Source organism: Echeneis naucrates, chromosome 7 (assembly GCF_900963305.1).
Source record: "Echeneis naucrates chromosome 7, fEcheNa1.1, whole genome shotgun sequence".
Classification (NCBI taxonomy): Eukaryota; Metazoa; Chordata; class Actinopteri; order Carangiformes; family Echeneidae; genus Echeneis; species Echeneis naucrates.
Window position 1 is genome coordinate 2,312,962 of NC_042517.1, and position 20,002 is coordinate 2,332,963.

At 41.9% G+C, this 20,002-nt stretch overlaps 2 protein-coding genes across 2 annotated transcripts; both read left to right on the plus strand.

Annotated features, from left to right (window-relative positions):
* The first annotated feature begins 9,328 nt into the window (after positions 1 to 9,328).
* ccn5 (cellular communication network factor 5) lies at positions 9,329 to 16,374 on the plus strand. Its single transcript, XM_029507246.1, has 5 exons — positions 9,329 to 9,606; positions 10,455 to 10,671; positions 11,160 to 11,408; positions 13,054 to 13,307; positions 14,070 to 16,374. Exons 1-5 carry the CDS (start codon positions 9,544 to 9,546, stop codon positions 14,355 to 14,357), a joined length of 1,071 nt encoding a protein of 356 aa, XP_029363106.1. The 5' UTR covers positions 9,329 to 9,543; the 3' UTR covers positions 14,358 to 16,374.
* A 111-nt stretch (positions 16,375 to 16,485) lies between these two features.
* Positions 16,486 to 19,201, plus strand: LOC115046710 (P2Y purinoceptor 1-like). The gene is made up of 2 exons (XM_029507247.1): positions 16,486 to 17,886; positions 18,117 to 19,201. Exons 1-2 carry the CDS (start codon positions 16,968 to 16,970, stop codon positions 18,146 to 18,148), a joined length of 951 nt encoding a protein of 316 aa, XP_029363107.1. The 5' UTR covers positions 16,486 to 16,967; the 3' UTR covers positions 18,149 to 19,201.
* The last annotated feature ends 801 nt before the right edge of the window (positions 19,202 to 20,002 follow it).

The following is a 20,002-nucleotide window of genomic DNA, read 5'->3' on the forward strand; positions in this document are numbered from 1 at the left end:
AGCCAGCGCTAACCTAAGCTAACAAAATAATTACAGCGAGATAAAGACATCCACCCAAAATACTCTTTTCAGACTGAACCTGACTGATCCCTCGTTTTCAATAACTCAAGACAAGCTGGACATGATTAAATGTCACAGACTCTGTGGGCATTAATATGCTGCGACGGCAGACCGCGCTCTCCTGGGAGGACTTTCCACAACAATGGATCCTGGCTGCGCTCACTTTTTCCCTTCCAGCCAAAAGAGGTTCGCCCTGAAAGTGTGGCGTCGCTGGGGTTCAGGTCACTTCTGTCACGGGCTTCATGCACAGAGCCGTTGTTATCTCCACAGGCCGCAGCATTAAAGGAAGAGTCCATCTAAATTAATTAGTCCTCTCTTTGCCATTCACACAGCAGAGACACGCAGCAGCCACTTCTTTAGCCTTTAACATAAAAACTGAAAAATGGAGAGTCAGCAATGAGTTTATGAGCCGGTAGTTTCCAGTTTGGACTTCTGAAACTGAAAGAAACCATATTTGTCTGGTCCAGAATCAGACTACCAGACGTGTCAGAACTATAAAAGATCTTTTATTTCTTGCTTGTAACTGGCAGTGGCTGACACAGTATTACATTATTTAACTTCTTCGCTTCAGTTTTCTTCTGATCTGTAGGTGTCTTATTTCCACGCCTGCAGGCTTTGGATCATATTCTACCAGCTTTTTATTTTATAGTTTGTAAAGTAAGTCGATGCATTCAGCTGTTTTTGTTGCAGAGTCACTGATGTGAAAGAGTAAACTTGTGAATATGGAGTACTTGAACTTCTTATATTTGACTGGGAGGATCTAAACTTTGGATTTGTGTGCTTTGTCGATGTTTTGAGCCGATTGTGTTTTCTTTCAACTCATCCAGGGTGGCTGTTTGAGCCTGTTGTCGGCCTGCACGCTAAGATAAAAACACATAATTCACCAAAATGATGTCGTCCAGACAGTAATGTAGCAGAATTAAGCTGTCAGTGATCACCTCTGGAGGCGAAATGACCCGGTGGTAAAATTAGAGACGCTGTCGAGCCTGGACACGATGACAGGACGTCCCGATTCTGGTCAAGGACAAAAAACTCTAAACCAGACCTGCAGCTCATGTCGTTTCCTCGTCCTTGATGGGATAATTGTAGATTTTGGTCGTAAAGTTGGCAATTAAAAACGTCTAGCAGGTGGCGCTGAGACATGACCTCACTAAATCTTTATGTTACACAAAAGTCTTTCGATTGAAATTATTTTTATTTCCACCATCTTTGACCGTACGCGCTGAGTCAGTGGTGGAAAACATCAGGCCTTTCTTCGGTTCCTGGCCATTTGAAAATTAGAGTCTGTTTTCATCCAGCGTCATATCAGAGCTGCATTTTTATACCAGTTCTTTGATATGCATTGATTTCTCTGAGGCCCCGAGGCTTTGCTTGATTTTGAAAGACGGCTACAAACTTGTACAAACTAGTACAAACTTCTACAAACTTCGTCGTATGACAGCAGCAGTGAAACAGATCTGTGTGGAGCAGGAGGATGAAGCTTTGTGTGCCGACTTTGGTGGACTGTTTCACAATGGATTTCACAATGCTTCAGAGCTTCAGAGCTTCCCACATTCACAAATATTCTGTTAAAGCTGTTTCACATGCATCAGCTGCTGTCTGATTCCTCCTCCAGCTCACAGCTGAAAATGCTGAAAAAACTCAAATGCTGGCAGCCAACATCCGACAAGAAACAAAACAGAGGCCAAATATTATCACTTGGCAATCCATCCTCCATTTTAAGACTTTCTTTATTTGAAATTCTCTTTAATTTTGAAGCTCTGGTTTTATTTAAGCTAAATAAGATAAAATATGAACAATGTGGGCCACCCAGAGACATCATAAACACTATAAAAAGCAAAATATTACACATTTCTTAAGTTCATTTTGTTTTAAGACAATTTAAAACATAATTTAGATGTACAGTATATTTAAGTTTTAAGTTGTGTCCCACTTGTAATACCTGTATGGCCCACAAGTGGGCCCCAGCCCACATGTTGGATTCCGCTTATCTATATTATGTCACCATGTATGATACTCCTTCCTTAGCAAATATTGTTATCTCAAGGTTTAGTTATTAGCATTAACGGTAGCTTGGCTGCATTAAGTGTACAGGATCATAGATCGTACAAATACGGGGATCATTAGTAACCCGACCCTGACAAAGAAAGTTTAATTCAGTGATTATTCTTTTATCAACAGAAAATGGTAGCGAGCACGCAGAGGACCAGAAGATGGTGTTCAGTGGAATAATTAGACCAAGCTGTGGGACTCTGCAGAGGGGGACAGAGCAACATCTGAAACTCCAGCAGCAAATTAACAACAAATGGGAATTACTGTTAAAATAAGAGCAGGGATGTGTTTCGTGTTGAGCTGAGGTGGCTGTGGGGAAATCTAAACTTTTATAATTTCATGATTTGGCCCCTAGAGTTCTCTGACACTTTTGTTTTTATCGAGTCTGTCCAGATTCTGGTTCAAGGGCAAGTATAAACCCTCTGGACTGTCTGACAGGAGAAAAACTCCCTGCTGAAAGAAAAATCCTTAAATACAAGAATTTCAGTCAAGTCTGACGAAGTCTTTTTATTCAGTGTTTACTGTATTTATTCTGACACTCACACTGACACACGAGTTAAAAATTTTGATGCAAGAACTTGTATTGGATTATTTCCACCATCGATATCAATCAGACAGTGAAAAATGTTATGGACACACACACGGTCCGTAGCAAGTAACAAACAGGCCACGTTTAAATATGGACTAAAACACCTTCTATACCGCAAAGGATCTTGTAATAGTTTTGGAACAGACTGGAGTTTAAGGGAAGAACCTAACGCAGGATGTCGCTAAAATCCTCTGTCAGAAATTCAAGCCAGACATTTCTGAAATCAAAAGTTAAAATGCATGCAAAGTTTTCCAAATTAGCAGTGGGAAGGGAAAAACGACATCCTGGCTGCTGTTGCTTCATGCCGTCTCTGAACCATTTCACCTGTAACTGTTTATCTCAGAGCTGTGACCAGTTGTTCTTTCCCTCAGTGCTCCATGTTGTCTCAGCAAAGGAGTGAAAGGATGCCATTTGAAAATGCGGTGTTTCCCAGAAAACAGATAGCAGTCAACGCTCATGCAAATGTGCAAATACTGAAGCTGATCCTGTTCTCTCGTTCAGCTGACAGCATCAGAGCTAAAAATGATGCTCAGCAGTCGGCCGCGCTGTCAAAGAGTCTCCAGTTGTTTGCATCTTTTTCTTTGCCAGAACTTGGCGACAATCTGGGCTAAAAATATTGACAGTGTGCAGCCAGCTAGGAAGTGGCTTCTTCCACCATGAACCGAGTCCTTGTTGCTTATTTATTTGTTCTGATTTATTTTTAGTAACCAGAGTTAGAAATGGATGTGTTGTTGGTTAAGGCGTGTCAGCAAATTCAGCTATTTCTGCACCGTAATGCTGCAATCAGCTCTTCGTAAACAACCTCCTGAAGCTGAACCCAGACACAAAAAAAAAAAAAATGGAGAAAATGAAGTCAAGTTTGTTTATAGTTCATTCCAGACCAGACTGAGATCTCCACCTCCGGTCTGTTAATTAGCACCGAGTCTGATGGGAACATTCATTTTGCAGGTTTCAGATGAAGCATTAGCAAAATTAAAATTTTGAAAAAATAAAATATATGACTTCTTAAAACGCATCCTGATGGGGAGTGAAACGAAGGAGGGGAGTTTAAAGTATAACTCTCACTGTGGGACGGACACGTGAAGCCAGTGCTGAAGAGCCTGAAAGCTGGATTACATCTACTCAGACTGTATTGAAGTCTATGTGAAAGTGACTCTACTTATTACTTGATTTATGAGCCCAGTGCATTTTTTCCTCGTCAATTTAAGATCTCAGCTTGATGTTTTTTACATGATGGGCCACTTTGGAACAAAATAGACCACAACGGGGCGTGGCTGCTGTGTGATTGACTGACTGCACGCTGACCATAACCCTGCCTGACAGTCAGGATAAGGTTCAGACCAGGTCAGATCCATCCATCACTGGTTTCTTCTGGTTTCACAAAGCCAGACATTACACAGACAAACTTGAGGCTTCAAAACAGTAGTTTACAAACCAGTGAGTGACATCATGGGGGACCGCTGCTTGCACTAAAGATTAAAAAAAGAAAATCATCATCCTTTATTTATATAAGCCAATATTTAGCACTGTCACCTCACAACGAGAAGGTCTAGGCCAAACACAGGCCTCTAGGTTACCTGCTCACTCTGAAATGGGTATCGTGTCAGTTCAGTAGATGATATTTTGCCTGTTTCGTGGGAAAAACCAAGTCTCTGTCTGTCCAGTTGTTGGGATATATCCGTTTGGACCAAAGCCATGAACTGACTGACTTCAACACGATGGTTACCTCAGTTGATTAGAGACATTCTTGGGGTTTTGATGGAAGCGTGTGAGACAGATATTTGTTTCCGTCTTTCCTGACACATCGATCTCTGCAGCTGCCGTAGCCCCACAGAGGGTGTGAACGGGTGTCTGGGCGAGCTGTGCTTTTTCTTTTTGTCGCTGTGGACACGGCAGTGACCTTGGCCCCGTGTACGTCAGGAGCCGACCTTTGGTCAGGGCGACGTCCTTATCGTCAGCTCCGGGTGTTCCTGTGGCAACACGGTGGGATTTTCACACATCGGGCTGGAATGCCTGGAATGTAGGTGTCATTTTAGGGAAGACACTTTGGCTGCAGTTGGAGCTATCGCTGCTGGAAGTGTGTGTGTGTGGATCCCACTGTAGCTGCTTCCATCTGGACTCCATCTTGACACATTAATCATAAAAATGCAGTAAAATGAACGTGCACGCAGGGCTGACACAGTCACACCTTTTTTTAATCTGGTCTGTTTCCATTTTGTGGTTTCCGATTCCGTTTTGGACCTTTTTAGACTCTTGGTGTGTGGAATTTAGGTAATTACCATATTTAGTCTCTCGCTGAACGGCGAGGTGGAATTAAATCATATCTTGCCATTTCAGGTATATTTAGACTACACGATGCAATTTAAGATGGATATTTCATCATTTCACAGCTGTGCGCTCGTAGGATTTCTCCTGAAGTTTCGCAAGCGACTACAGGGGAAACACCTGGACATCTCTTTAGTGAAAGCACTTTCGCTGCTGCCCGTAATGTTACGAAAATGTTGGGAACCTTTTCCATCGTCTTCATCTTGTCGTTTTCCTTTGATAACTTTCCAAATTCAAAACTGCGTTTCCCGTTTTCTGGCCTCGGCCCAGATTCGCACAAATGTGTTGAGTGAAAACAGGTGAAATATACTTCCTGGCCATTCAGTAAATGAGACATCGGTGCAGAAATCATCGATGGCTTTCTGTGGTTGAAACCTGAAATAGTCTGACATACAGTTCAGATTTTCAGAAAACTCCATGTTGCCGTTAGAGGGAGTGATCTGAGGAGAGGCAGACAGAATCAACATGGTCCAGTTTTGTTTTAAACAGATTAGGACAGCTCAGTCTGTGACCTCCGCAGGGTGTGGTGCTGCTCCAGAGATGCCCGTCACTGCATTCACTCTCCGAAAGCTTTACTGGAACAATGAGTCAGTGCAGCTCAGCACATCAACATCACGAGCAGAGTACAACTCACACTCACTTTCAGACTTCTTTTCTTTTCTTTTCCTATTTCTGACCGTTCCAGAAGTAATGGCTAATCCGCCTTCCCCGCTGAAAGGATACCTGCAGATTTGGCAGAGACGGCGTGTCAGTGACTGGAAAACTGTCAGCGACGCTGTTTGCCAAAACCTCAGACACCAATTAGCCAACCAAGGGCACGCAGAGTTGCTCTGCATGTTATGTATGTGTCAAATATTGTCCTGGGAGAAGATTAGAGTATTATTTGTGGCTGTTGTAGGCCACGGTGTGTTTACTCAGAGTCAAAGTCGAATCAGTCACAAACCCGCAGACCGGCAGACTTCAATATTGTCTGAGTTTGCTGAGGTCATGAAATGTATTTTTCTGAAAAAGCAGAGGCCTAAAAATGTGTCAGGTCGTAGAGAAGTAGAGAAGTGCAGCGGGCCAAAAGTTACCCGCTGAACCAAAAACTGAAATGCATTTTAATCGCTTTGATTATTTCTGATTTATTTTAACCCACTGATGAAGTTAAGATGTGCAACCATTTTAACAAAGCAGCATTTGACTCTGTGCAGACAGAATCCGACCGTCTGTACTTTACATTGATAGTTAGCTTTGAACCATTTTCACCTACCCCAGTTAGCCTAAACTCTGGCGGTGCCACGGCCCATGTCTGGCCCTTATACGGCTCAAAGGTCAGATGCTCGGTCCACATCTGGTCCAATTCTGGCATCTGTGTGTCAATCAAACCGTCCATCAGCACCCTGAGATCCCAGCAGGAATACAGCCAGATGTGGAGTAAATGGGTCAGACGCTGACTGTTAACAAGCTAACATGTCGACGATTCGTCATCTCAGCGTTAGCATGCAGACATTTGCAGGTACAGGTACAAAAAAATGGACAAATTAATCATTCCTCCTGACGATGGTGCTAAATGAGAAAAGCAAACGATCACCAGCATTACTACAGTTCATCCTCAGGGGGGCATGAGCGTCTGTCGGGACATTCATGTATTTCAGTGAAACTAAACACAAAAAACCTTTAATGAAATGAAAGGTTTTCATTATTGCTGCGCTCTCTGCAAACATCAACAGAACTACGAGGTTACTCATCTGCAAATGTGACTAAAACCTGCATAGCTTTCTCCGTGTGTCACTCGGAGTATCATTACAACAGTCTTAGTCTTTGCTCAGGCATTTTTGGATTGTCGGACGATTTTCCGAACACGTGTCGGACATTTTTCTGCTCCTCAGTGACAGGTTTGGTAAAAGAATTTTCTTTTCTTTCAGCTCTTAGATCAAGTCCTTCTTTTCTGACATTCACAGAACAAATAATATTTTCATTACTTTTCCCCCACATTTTTTTTTATTTTTTTTCATTCATGAATCATCAGGGGACTCAGCATACCAGCTACATACCAAAACAATATTCACCCAAACTGAATGAAGGTCATTGTAGGTTCTTCAAAGGCGCTGATTGTTGGTGAGAGTGATGCTTTACTGTCTGGGAATTTTCCAACATCTGGTTCCTTTGGAAAAAAAAATATTCAGCCTTTTCTGGTGTTTTTGGTTTGAGTTGGCAGATATGAATCCGCCGTGGCTGATACTGGCTGCAGCTGCCGATGTGACGGCTGGGTTCAACTCTCTCCACAAAGTAGTTGTTCATAAAAAAAAAAAAAAACAACACCAAACAAACAAAAATCCAATGAAGCTGGAATAGTCATGCCATTCATATTTCTTGTTGCACCATGATCTAGTTTTCAGACTCGTAATCACAAGACAGGCTCTGGTCTGAGGATTTTTCAGACTAAATAACTGTCTCAGGGAGCAGAACGTGTAATATTCAGAAGTTTGAGCTTTTCCTTCCAACTCCTCCATGTTCTAGTGGAGCTAATGAATGTTACAATGCAATCCTTCCAGCCTGTGTCATTCTTGGAGAGCACGGAAAACACATGCTGCAGCGGCCAGGAAGGCATAGTTTGCAGAGAAAGCACTGTTTGAGGCCTCCGGCAGACGTCGACGTTGGCCGGCCACCTGGAGCCCACCTGACTTTCCTGCTCGCTCTATCTCTCTGGCCGACTCCTTCTATTTATAACTCATCACTGGGTGTCTTTACTGCCCACCCACCTCTGTGACAAGTGACTGAATCTGCTGTTACCTTTCACTGAATTTCCTTTTGCCATGAACATGTTGTACTTTCTGCTCCGCTCTTTATGCTGTGGTGTTTACATTCAGGGGTGCTAAAAGCTGTGACGGTATCCTTGTTGTATGCTCCGTGTTCACAGCTGAGCTGTAACAACATTAATATTTTTATTCCTTCATTCTGGACGTTTTTCGCCTCTCGCGTCACTCGGTGAACGCCGGTGTCTGTCAGCCTGTCCGTCACTTTGACCCTGATTACATCAACAGCTATTAGATTGCTTTTCAGTTTCAAACATTCATGATCTTCAGAGGATCTATCATATATTATATAGTAGTAATATTTAGAACATCAAATGTTTAATTAAACTAAATCCAACTTCAGCTCGACGACATATGACAGTGATTTTTTTTTTTTAATGGCATACATGAATATTTTTTCTCTTGATATCTGGAATAAGCTGCAGATACTTCAGTAAAGTATTTGAATACTTCTTTCACACTTTCTACTGGTACAGCATTAAGGTTAACATTTAGACAGACTGGCCCAGCTGTTATCTTCTGGTATCCACTGGGTTTTCTGTGTGTGTGATAGAATTGGTTTTGGTGTGGAAGTAGCAGCTTGCTGTATATGGACCAGATTTGTTTAGCTAACTGTGTAATTATTGGACAGACTTTTGTGACATTTGGTCCTTGTGCTCCTCCTGATTGTTATTCCTGATTCCTGACTCCATCATCCTGTTAAAAACATTTATCTGTCTAGCTTGATGCCGTGGCCATCGGCCTCTGCTGCGTTTTGTATCTAACATGATGAATTCATTTTCTGGCAGTTGTGAACATCACACCTGTTAGATTCACTCACTGGGAGAACATCCAAGCATGCATTGCTGCTCGCAGCATCGTTGTGTATCTCCGTCTTGGGTAACACACATGCTTCTTAGGTTAATGATCGCTGTTACACTGTGGAACAGACTCTGCTGTAACTGCTCACAAATGAGGCAGCTCTGTCTGGTACGGGACTTTTAAGTGTTTCCTTCAGGGCTGATTTTTTGTTTTCTCCTTAATTCTCCTCAGGCCAGTAGAAAAAAAACCCACAATTCATGCAACTCCGACTTGCTGCCTGTGCGACATGGAAACCAAAACAGAAGAGAAGGATTAAATCTCCTTTACTGAGGCATGTTAAGTTTTCAGGAGTATTTTGGGCCATGGGATGAAAAAGTAAAATAGTGGAAATACCTGACTTTCAAAAGATCAGCTGCTATATTTGACTGACCAGCAAGTCTTTTAAAAGCACCAGTGAGATAAAAATCTCATCAACTTGAACTCGAATTGTCGCCATAAGAGCCCTCGGGGGTTGTTTGACTCGCAGTCGGCCGGACTAATGTATTTTTCTCTGCTCTGACTAATGTATTTTTCTCTCTGTGAAGCTGTGTAAACTTAGAGCGCCACAAGACTGGAAAGAGAGGGAGGAGAAGGAAAGGGGGGGGGGGGGGGGGGGTTGGAGAAGCTTGGGGTGGAGGTGTGTGTGTGTGTGTGAGTGAGTGTCTGGAAGTGGAAATGGGCAGCAAGGAGGAGGAATGTGAAACATTTCTGATGCCGGTCCAGTGGCTGTTTACACGGGAGTCAGCCCGTGACATCAGAGTCCAGACTTTATAAATGTCAGCAGGCGCAAGAATGAGCAGTGAGCAAACAGCCACGCTGGTCGCACCACACCGTCACACAGGTCAGTGAGACGGACCGACACCAACACCTCCAGCCTCCATGGACCGACTGCTGTGCGACTGTGCCATCGCTGTGGCTGCACTGCTGTGTGTGGCTACGCAGGTGAGGCCTTTTACTTCTTCTACATATGGTGACTATCTGTGTGTGAGACAAAAGTGAGTTCAAACAATTGCTGTAATTGTTTTTCTTGTTTTTTTTTTTTTTTTTTCTTGGCTGACTTTAAGCTGTTGAAAAAGTTTTCTGTCCTGCAGCCTCAGTCTGAACTTTTATTGATACGTTATAGTGATTTCTTTTCAACTAGGCTGGAAAATAGACACCAGCTCTGTCTTCTCACGTTTAAGATTAAATGGAGGGGATTGTTTGTAGGAAATATCATCTATAAAAAGGCGACCTCGGGTGACCTGAAAGGGGCCAAATAAATAAAATGTATGATAATTATTATTATAATTATCTGGACAGACCTGTCTGTTTAACTAAACCCAAGATGATGAGCAGTTTTTTTCTTTGACAACATAAAACAAAGAAAATCAGACAGATTAGCTGCAGCAAAGGACTTTTGGAGGTATTTTGGCTTGAAAATGAACTGATTATAAAAATAATATCAACCTTATAGAAAACGATGCTCACTTAACTCTAATGACTGTGTGGACACATGTTTCTTCAGTGGGATCATGTTGCTCAGCAGGAAGGAAAGAAAGTGTAATGTTGTTGGAGCGGACGTCTGATGGTGAGATTACTGTGCTGGGCAGGTTTTTGTGACAAAGCCTTAAAGGGATTCTGCTGCTCTCTGACTCTGACTCCATCCCATACATGTGATCGGAAACAGTGTTGGACAGCCACATTTTCTTTTGTTGCTCACATGTGTAATGAAAATGTAGTGATGAGGTTGGATGCTCGTGGTAATTGAGGTTTCCTGTCCCCCCCCCCCCCCCCCCCACCGGACCCCACAGGTGTTGTGCCAGCTTTGTGAAAAGCCCTGCCTTTGCCCCAGCCCTGCCCCCCAGTGCCGAGAAGGCGTCCCACTGGTGCTGGACGGCTGCAGGTGCTGCCAGGTGTGCGCCAGGCAGCAAGGCGAGTCCTGCACCGAGCGCTTTCCCTGCGACAGCCAAAAAGGACTCCAGTGCGACTACAGTGCCAGCTTCCCCGGGGAACCGGGGGAGTGTGTCAGTGAGTGCCTTTTTTTTTTCCCCAAACCAGCGAAACAACCCATCTGTGCAGGTCAGACAGAGTGGAGGACACACAGGGAGGGGTTGTGCGGATCATGAGTGGGACAAACAGACAGTTAATGTTTAGAGTCTGCTCGGCCGAGCAGGACGGCCTGCCGGGCGGCGGCTCTCTGCCAAAGCTCCAAAACTTTTCAGCTTCTATTTCCTGCTGTTGACACTTTTCCTGTAATGACTGCCCTTTGAGCATGATAGATTGCAGAGACAACACCTGGGGACTGAAAAAAAGGCTCCTGGGTTTCTCAGCAGAGAGGCCTAGTTTCCCATAAAACTACAACACAGCAGCTCCTGTGTCCTCACCTTCTTCTCTCTTTGATTTTCCCCTTGCTGCGCCCACCAACCACTCAAATTAATCCTTTCACTTCCTGATTAAGTTTTCCACTTCAATCCAAGGTTGACAAAAGGGCGGCGTCCGTGCTGTGTTTCCCACAGGTCAGGAGGATCTCGGCTGCAAGGTCAACGGCATTACGTACCACGAGGGCCAGTCGTTTCAGCCCTCATGTGACACCTACTGCCGCTGCAGAGGAGGAGGGGTGACCTGCGTGCCAGCTTGTCCCTTGACCGGACGTCTTCCCACCCCAGACTGCCCCAACCCTCAACACGTCCACCTGCCAGGGAAATGCTGCAAGGAATGGGTGTGTGAAAACCTGGAGAACACGGTCGTTCAGGACGCCATTACAGGTAAATAAACCATCGTTATAATTTTTTTATGTGTGTGTCTTCGCTCAGCCCTTAAAGGAGAAACATCCCACGTTTACTAGCAGGAGCACCAAATTCCCTTTATCAAGAGGGATGCATCCAAACCCATGAGCAGATATGTTATTATGAAATAACTAAATATCCAGAGGATGTAATTCATAGCTAATATGAAATATTTTATTAAATATAAAATATAAATATAAAAATTTGCACATGCACATATATGAAAAAATCTAATTTCATATAGCATCACATGTTGCTACCAAATATATTTGATTTGTGTGTGTAGATGTATCATCACAACATACATTTTTTTATTCATATTTCATCATGTCTGTCTTCTCATTGTGGGAGCACGCCCCCTCTACATACACTAATATCAACATATACTGATATATTTCACATATATCCTGATGTGATTGTTGTCTTTTTATTTTATATTTACACATTTCACATTTAGCTTTTTCACTGCCTTGAAACTGGCTGGTACATCCCTTAAATCTGCTCCTTTAATCATCCTTTCATCAAACTATGCCTTTAATTCCCAAAATGTTTAACTATTTGGTACCTTCAAATTATAAGCTGACGTCAGAGCTGGATAGTTACAGCATCTTTTCCAGTGTCGGGGTGCTGCGGCCAGACGCGTCACCACGATACTGTCTGACTTCCTCAGCTGCTGCTGTTACTCACTGATGATCGGTCCTTACGACAAAACAGTCCTCCCTCCGTTTGTGTCACTGGTGGTCATGTCTGGAAGTTTTTACCGGACGTGTTAAACTGGGGTGTGTCTGGGCAAAGGGAAGCTCTCAGAGTCCAAATATAACCCAGATTTCTTTGGAAACATTTTTTTTTCCTCCTCCAGTTGCTAAGTTTCCTAGTTTCATAACAACAACCAAGCACAGCTGTGTGACAATTAAACCTATGGACGGACTTTGTGGAGTTTGCATTACTCCATTAAAAGGGGCGTGTGTGTGTGTTTGAGGAATAGAGAGAAAGGGGGTGTGCTCGGGAAATGAAGCCACTCTAAAAACATCTGGAATTCCAAACACTGTCTGAGTCAAAATACATTAGAAAAACAGCAAAGGAACATTTTGTTCTTGAATACGAATGCTGCCGTGTCATGCTTTAAAATCAGCTGATTATTATGACTTTTACATGTTAGTGTTGGCAGGAACAAAAATTTGCTTTGGATTTTTTTAATGAACAAAAATTCAAAGCATGGGACTCGACTAGGCAGGACATTTTTGATAGCAACAAGTGAGAACAATCAGAGGAGACATTAAAATTACTGGCAGCGATCACTGGACTTCTATTCATCAACACTCTAATCAAACCACCTTAAAGCCCTTTATCACCATCAACGCTCATTCAAATCTGAACTCGTAGGCAAAAAGCAGCTGTTTTTAGATTAATGTCACTTAAACTTTCTGAATAAAATAGTTTGTTCGCCACTTTTAATGTTTCCAGTTTGGTTTAGTTTGCAAAGGCCAAGCAAATCATCTGTAAACTACTGTTAATAACCAGTTAGCGGGTGTCTGTGTGTTCACTGAACTCTTGGAATGACAGCATGCATCGCCCACGCATGAACTGTGAATGTAATCATTGCTTTATCTCGTTTTTCCTCCAGCTTTGAGACCCGACAGCAGGCTGTGGCCCGCTCTCTCGAGGAGTCACCCTCTGAACAGGCTGGTCCTGCCTGCCTCCACCTGTGTGGAGCAGAGCACCCAGTGGAGCGCCTGCTCCCAGAGCTGCGGGGCCGGAGTCTCCACCCGGGTCTCCAACCAAAATCCTGCCTGCAAGCTCCAAATGGAGACTCGTCTTTGCAAAGTGCGGCCCTGCCATGCGTTTCAGCTGCCACCACCGCCACCAAGGAAACCCATGGTTAGCTTTACCCACAACACCCCTTCTCTCTCTCTTTTTTAATCTCAACACCCAACAGAGTTCAGCCAAATTATAAACCTATTCTGATCCTGTTAATGGAGTTTTGCTATAATTGGCTCTGGAACGTTAATTCATTATGTTAAAGAGAAACAGAGTTTTTAGAAATAATCGCCTTAAAACTTACAGATGGTCCATCTGGTTAGAAACAACGGAAAATGTGCTCGACACCAGTGACTGCACACATTTTTGATTAAGGCAGAGCTGCTGTTGGTGAAGTTAAACTAGCTAATAAAGAAGGCAAAGCTCAGACTTTTGTTTTGAAGTGAAGTCTGCTCACTGCTAACTAACCAGCCTGACAGGAAGAATTTATTACAAATGACAGAGTTCACTGCCGGTCCACAAATGATGCAGGAGACCAGTTGGACTCACAGAACAACAGACACATCAAGATTGTGGGTCAAATATTTTTGTTCAACTTGCAGCCTATTCTGTTGAATATCTGCTTGCAGCGCTGATTTGCTGTTTTAAGGTCACGAAACGTCAGAGTCAGAAGTAGGCCAAGTTTGGGTGAATTGAGAAGTATATTTCTATGTGACATTTAACTTTGTGACACAAATATGACGCATGACCTGCTTCAGGGAGGCGTTGTGACGGTAAATGTGCCAGTTTTGCTATGCAAATCATCACATTTTTGCATCCGAGCTGGATTTGTGTGTGGGTTTGTCTTCTCGTTTACCGTTTGTGTGTTGGATGTTTTCCCAGTGGCCACAGCAGGGGCAGTGCAAGGCCAGCTACACGTCACCGGGGCCCATCCGGCTCGTTCATCAGGGCTGCTACAGCACTCACGCCTACAGGCTGCGGTACTGCGGACAGTGCACCGACTCCCGCTGCTGCACGCCGTCCCACACCACCACCGCTGAGGTGACCTTCCGCTGCGCCTCGGGCAGACTGTTCCAGCGAGCCGTGATGATGATCCATTCGTGCGTCTGTCACAACAACTGCCCCTACTCGCCGTACAGGAACCCGGCGTTTTGGGCGTACAGGCCCTGATTGGCCTGTGCGAGCCCTGCATGGGGAAACTCAGACTGATCTGGGGCTGGACAGCGAGGGAAACATCCTGTCGTCAATGGACCTTGAAGGAGAAATTGATCTTTGTAGATAAAAACTGTCACTGAGTTGGGGTGATTCTTCACCCTCTCAGATGGACCACCTCAGTGTGCACTTCCCCTCAGCTCCTTTACTCTCCTGATTTATACTTTTTTTTCTACCTTATTCAAGAATCCAAATCATTTAGCAAATGAAGGTAAACAAACATTATTTACAGCACACAGAACTTTTGAAGCTGAAGTCAAAATGTGCTTTAGTGAGTGAGTTTTACAATGTGCACTGATTTGGTTTTCATTTTTATATACTGTCATTATGTTATTTTTGGGGCATTATTTGGCCTTTATTCTGGAAAGAAACGTCAGGGAGAGAGAGGAAGGATGAGAGGCAACAAAAGTTCAGATTAAAACCCGCAGAACTAAGCCTTCATCGTACACACCTCCGGGGAACACCCAGGTTTGGCTTCTCTGGCTTCCTCACACAAAGACTCCTTCAAGGATGAAGGCGTCTGACCACAGACAAAACTCAAACTCCTTAACTCCTCAGACAGACAGAGCCAATTGTGAAAAACTAAAACTTGTATCGTCTGTGACTTTTTTTCAGACCTTTAAGTTGACATTGCATCTGATTCTTCCGATGCTCCTTAAGTGGAAAAATCAGGACTGAGTCTGTAAATATGGCTCAAAATTTCCGTTAGAATGAGAAGTTTCCCAGTTTTTGTTTTTTTTTTAAACACTGGGTTAACTGGGCCAGTCAAATCTGAGTAATTCTGCACTGTATCTCTGGCAAGACAAAGAATTTCTTAGATTCAAATATTATTTTCATCTTGAAAAAACAAAAAAAAAACAAAAACTGAGCTGTGGATGAAGGACAGTTGACCATGATAGTTTTTTGGTCATAAATGATTTGTAAAAGACAGATTTCAGTAAGTTAAAACTAACTGATTGTTGACTTGTTTTCTGATGTTCTGCAGTGCATCTTCCTACTTGTATAGTTTTGTTTGTAGTCATTGCACTTATTTTCTTCTGTTTGATGTAAATAATTCTGGACAGTTGTTTCTTATGGAAAGTGAAATATGTTAATATTTTTTACGCTCATCCTGCAGTTGTACTCCTGATGAGTTTGATGTTTGTTTGTTTTTTGATAGATATTTTAATTTCATTACAATATTAATTGGTTTGTGTAGTTATGTTGTATATACTGAATCTCCGTATAACTTTTCTTGACCTTTTACTTCACTATCTCCCCCTTCCTCCTACTGATGAACTGTTACACAACTTAATAACTTAATAACTAGGGCTAGAGGTATTCTATTTTTTATTTCTTAATAGTTATTTCTATTTCTTTTCTATTTTGATTGTCCTGTTACAATATCTCAGTAATGCCTTTCGGGAATATCTTCAGCTTTGGCACAAACATACACTTGGACTCAAGGATGAGCTGATTTAAATGTGACGGTCAAAGGTCATAATCACTGCGACACATTTCAAACTAGCAAAACACAAATTCACACACTAATAATATTGCACAAATCTCCCGTAGAGCAAAATGATGACATGATGCCATTTTATTTTAAACTGTTTGAGACCGTTGTTCAGCGCTGTAACTGAAGAGCGGTGGAGTTGTGACAAGGAGTCCTCAAACGTCGCTATTTTGAGTAGTTAGTTAATCAGTTTCATATGAATTTCATTTGAAAATGAAACTACTAGAAAACTATATGACCCTTTGTTTTTTTATCTTGGCCCCATGATTTTGTGAGACTTCCTGAAATCCTTTGGACCAAATACTTTACTGCAGAGGATGAAGAGTGCAGCAGCTTCATTCCCAAATCATCAGCATGGAAGAAAACATTTTGAAGTGAGGATTGCTCGAAGGATAAATATGGCTTTTATTTTAAGAGTTTATAAATATTTATAACCTATCTTCATTTCTTCTTCTACTCATATATATTGTATATTATATAGCTATTTATTCTGTGGGGAACATAATTGTCTCTAGAGGTTTTCAAGCTGTGAGGCAAAAATAGACATGTATATTATGTGTGAGTGTATTTATATGCAGTTTACTTCCTGCCAAACGTGTGTGACAACTTTCAGATCAGTGTGAAGGCAACAACTTGACTGATGTAGCTGCCTGGCACTCTTCATTACATACACTTAGTTTTCAGTTTAATAGGAACACCAACTAAGTTTGTCCTGAAATAATTTTTTCCCCATTAAAATCACAGTTTTCAGCTTGTTAATAAGACAACCGTTAAATCTGTGGCAGCTGGTAAGCAAAGAGGTATGTACAGTAATCTGTCTCGTGACTGTTTGTCACTAACTTGCCAAACCCACCATCAAGATACTCTTTAAAATTCACAATCACACCTTTTCCTGTAAAATGCAGCTGTGGCACAACAGTTAAATCGCGTTTCCTGTATAGGCAGGTGTAAAACTGACATGCTGCATGTAGAGAAAACAGTGAGGTCTTTCACTCTTACATCTGCTTCCATCACTGGAGAAGAGCTGCGCACTTCATCACGTTAAGGAACTTTTACTAATTCTTCAGAAGACAATGAATAAGACCAATTGTTCTCAAGTAGTCATGTTTGATTTTACAGCCAAATTCCTTCCCCCTGTTCTCATCGTGGTGTTCATCATTGGTCTGACGGCGAACGGATGGGGATTGAAGTCTTTGCTGCACAACTGGAAGAAACTGGGGAATGTCAATGTGTTTGTTCTCAACCTTGGATTAGCAGATATTTTATATCTGCTCACTCTGCCATTTTTGATGGTGTACTACTTCAAGGGGAGTGTCTGGATCTTTGGAGATGCCTTCTGCAAGATCACAAGATTCTGCTTCAACCTGAATTTGTATGGCAGCATTGGATTCCTCACTTGTATAAGTGTGTACAGGTACCTGGCTATTGTCCATCCCATGAGAGTGTTGGGAAGAATCACTGTCACTCACTCTGTGGCTATCTCAGTCATGGTTTGGCTGTTGGTTGGTGTTCAAAGTCTCCCAGACATGTTCTACATCAAGACTTTTCCAAACCGTCCTGGAAAATGCTACGAGACGACCCACAAGATCTTTGTCGAGAATTATCTGAAGTACAGCGTTGGATGGACGCTGACCGGGTTTTGTATCCCATTCCTCATCACGCTGGGCTGCTACGGACATGTGATTTTCGTTCTCTGCTCCAAAACCGCCACAGACCAGGTACTGGAACAGAAATGCTTGAGGTTGTTGTTCATCTTGATGCTTCTCTTTTCTGTTTGTTACATCCCGTTTCATTTGCTGAAGAACCTCAACCTCTGGTCGAGGGTTCTGGAGAAACAGAAGATATGCCATGAGTGGTCTAATGGAGTTTACATCGCTCATCAGATAAGCCGGGGCCTTGTGTGTCTGAACAGTGCTCTGAACCCCCTGGTTTACCTCCATGGAAGTAATGATATTTGTGGTCAGCTCAGATGGCTGCTGCAGCGAGCTCGACATGCTGTGACGCATCAGTCCATCGCACCAGTGAATTTAGATAGATAGATATAACTTTATTGATCCCCAAGGGGAAATTCTAGAACTTAGAATTTCTTTTAAATAATAAAAAAATGGAAAAGAATTTTCCATGAAAATGAAACAATGATCAGTGGTGTTGAAATATATCATCTGCCTGTGTGTAACTGAATCATTGTTTTGGCTCAATGTTTTGACTAAGTGCTTGTTACGTTGCTGTTAACTTCTCAAAAAATCTCACATGAAAAGGGAAAGAGCATTGTTCAGCTGTGACAGTTTGACGGGTTTGAAAGGTGTGTTGTTTTAAAAGAGGAAGTTGACAGAATCATATGCATGTTTAAGGTCAAAAGAAGAAACTAAAACTGTTTTCACATCTAAATATATGCTGGTGTCTCGAACAGTTCTGTCTGTGTTTATTAAAGAGGTGTGTAAACTATCTACTGCCACATGTTCTGTCTATTCACATCGATGTGGCCCATAAAAGATTGTGTTCAGATTTGTTTGTCAGTATTTGTGCTGGTTCATTTTTCACTGCTGCGGTCCTACCCAGAGGGAAATAAATCATAAAGCCAGACCATAATTAGGATGTGATGACCCCAAACCAAGTGAGCAAAGATTATGGTAAAAAAAATAAAAAATAAAAAATAAATAAATAAATAAATAAAAATACAATAAGAACTACGTTTGAATGAATAAATAAATAAATACATTAATTAATTAATTAACTAAAAAATACATTGTTAAGATTCATTAAAAAAATAAATAAATCAACAAATAAACAAGCACATAAATAAATAATAAACATTACACGGGGACACCCAGTCAGTTTTGACCGACTCAGTCAGCGTCTCAAGCGGGCAACTGTGGTCTGACCGTGCGGCCCCGAACTGGATGCTCCTTCCCCCCAAGATGAACCCTGTGAACGGCTAAAGGCACCAGCTCCACTCGTATTCAGTTTTCCTGCTTCATAAACATGTAAGTCATCTCCTGTTTGTTTGTTTGTTTGTTTGTTTGTTTATTAGCGACAGAAGAAACAGTGCTGTTAGCTAACCGCCGCTGCTAACATAGCATGCTAACAGCTAGCGATGCTAACGTTGGCTAACGGCTAACCGGATTATTGTCGTCTTTTGTTTGTTTGTTTGTTTGTTTGTTTGTCGGTTGTTTGGTTCTTGTATGTTTTTCTGTACATCACGGGAGGGGAGCTTCCATATTTAGATACAGACAAGCTCCCCGTTTGGTATCTTTTCTTAAAAAATAAATAAATAAACAAAGAATATTGATATTAATATTTACGCTATCATTTCACCACATCCTAATTATTTATTGAATTTGTTTATTTTCTGTTCTAGTTGTGAGACGAAATGCCATCGAAAATCAAACTATTTAAAAACTTAGCTTTATAGTTAAGGTTTTAATTAATTATATGTATTCTGACCTGATTTTACTATTGTCCACTATAATAATTAATCCATGATTATAATGTAATTGAATTGTGAATATTTGTTTTTATGATTTTGAAGCACTTTGTCTATAAGTTTTTTGATAGGTGCTATATCCCACAGCAAAGCAAAATTGAAAATGAGATATAATTTATGTCTCATTTACATCTCGTAGATATAATGATAAATACATAAAGATTATTATTATTTTTATTGGTATATGAGTTGTTGTGTTGCTCTTTCCTGACACCATTGTAAACGAGGATTCCTTCTCAATGATTTTTGAGGAAAAACAAAGCATGATTAATAATAATATTTTTAAAAGAATCACTGCTTTTGCTTCCATGCAAAGGAAGGTGCCTTATACTTGTGAGAGATGATGAATGTCAGAAAGTAAACGTGTGGCCTTGAGGTTGACTTTTGTGGATGGACTGTCTCATTAAAAAAAACATGTTAAAAAAACGCGGATGTGCCAATCACTCTTGAAACATTGAAAAACAAACGAAGCTGTCAACTCAACAGTGAGTCCAGTCCAGTTCAGTTTGGCTCCAACTTGCATTATCCTCTCAGTACATAGAAAAGCATGTTACACTGCCACACATATCTTTTTCACTTTGACTGTGATACCACCTTCTGGCCAAGTACACAAACTTCCCCCCC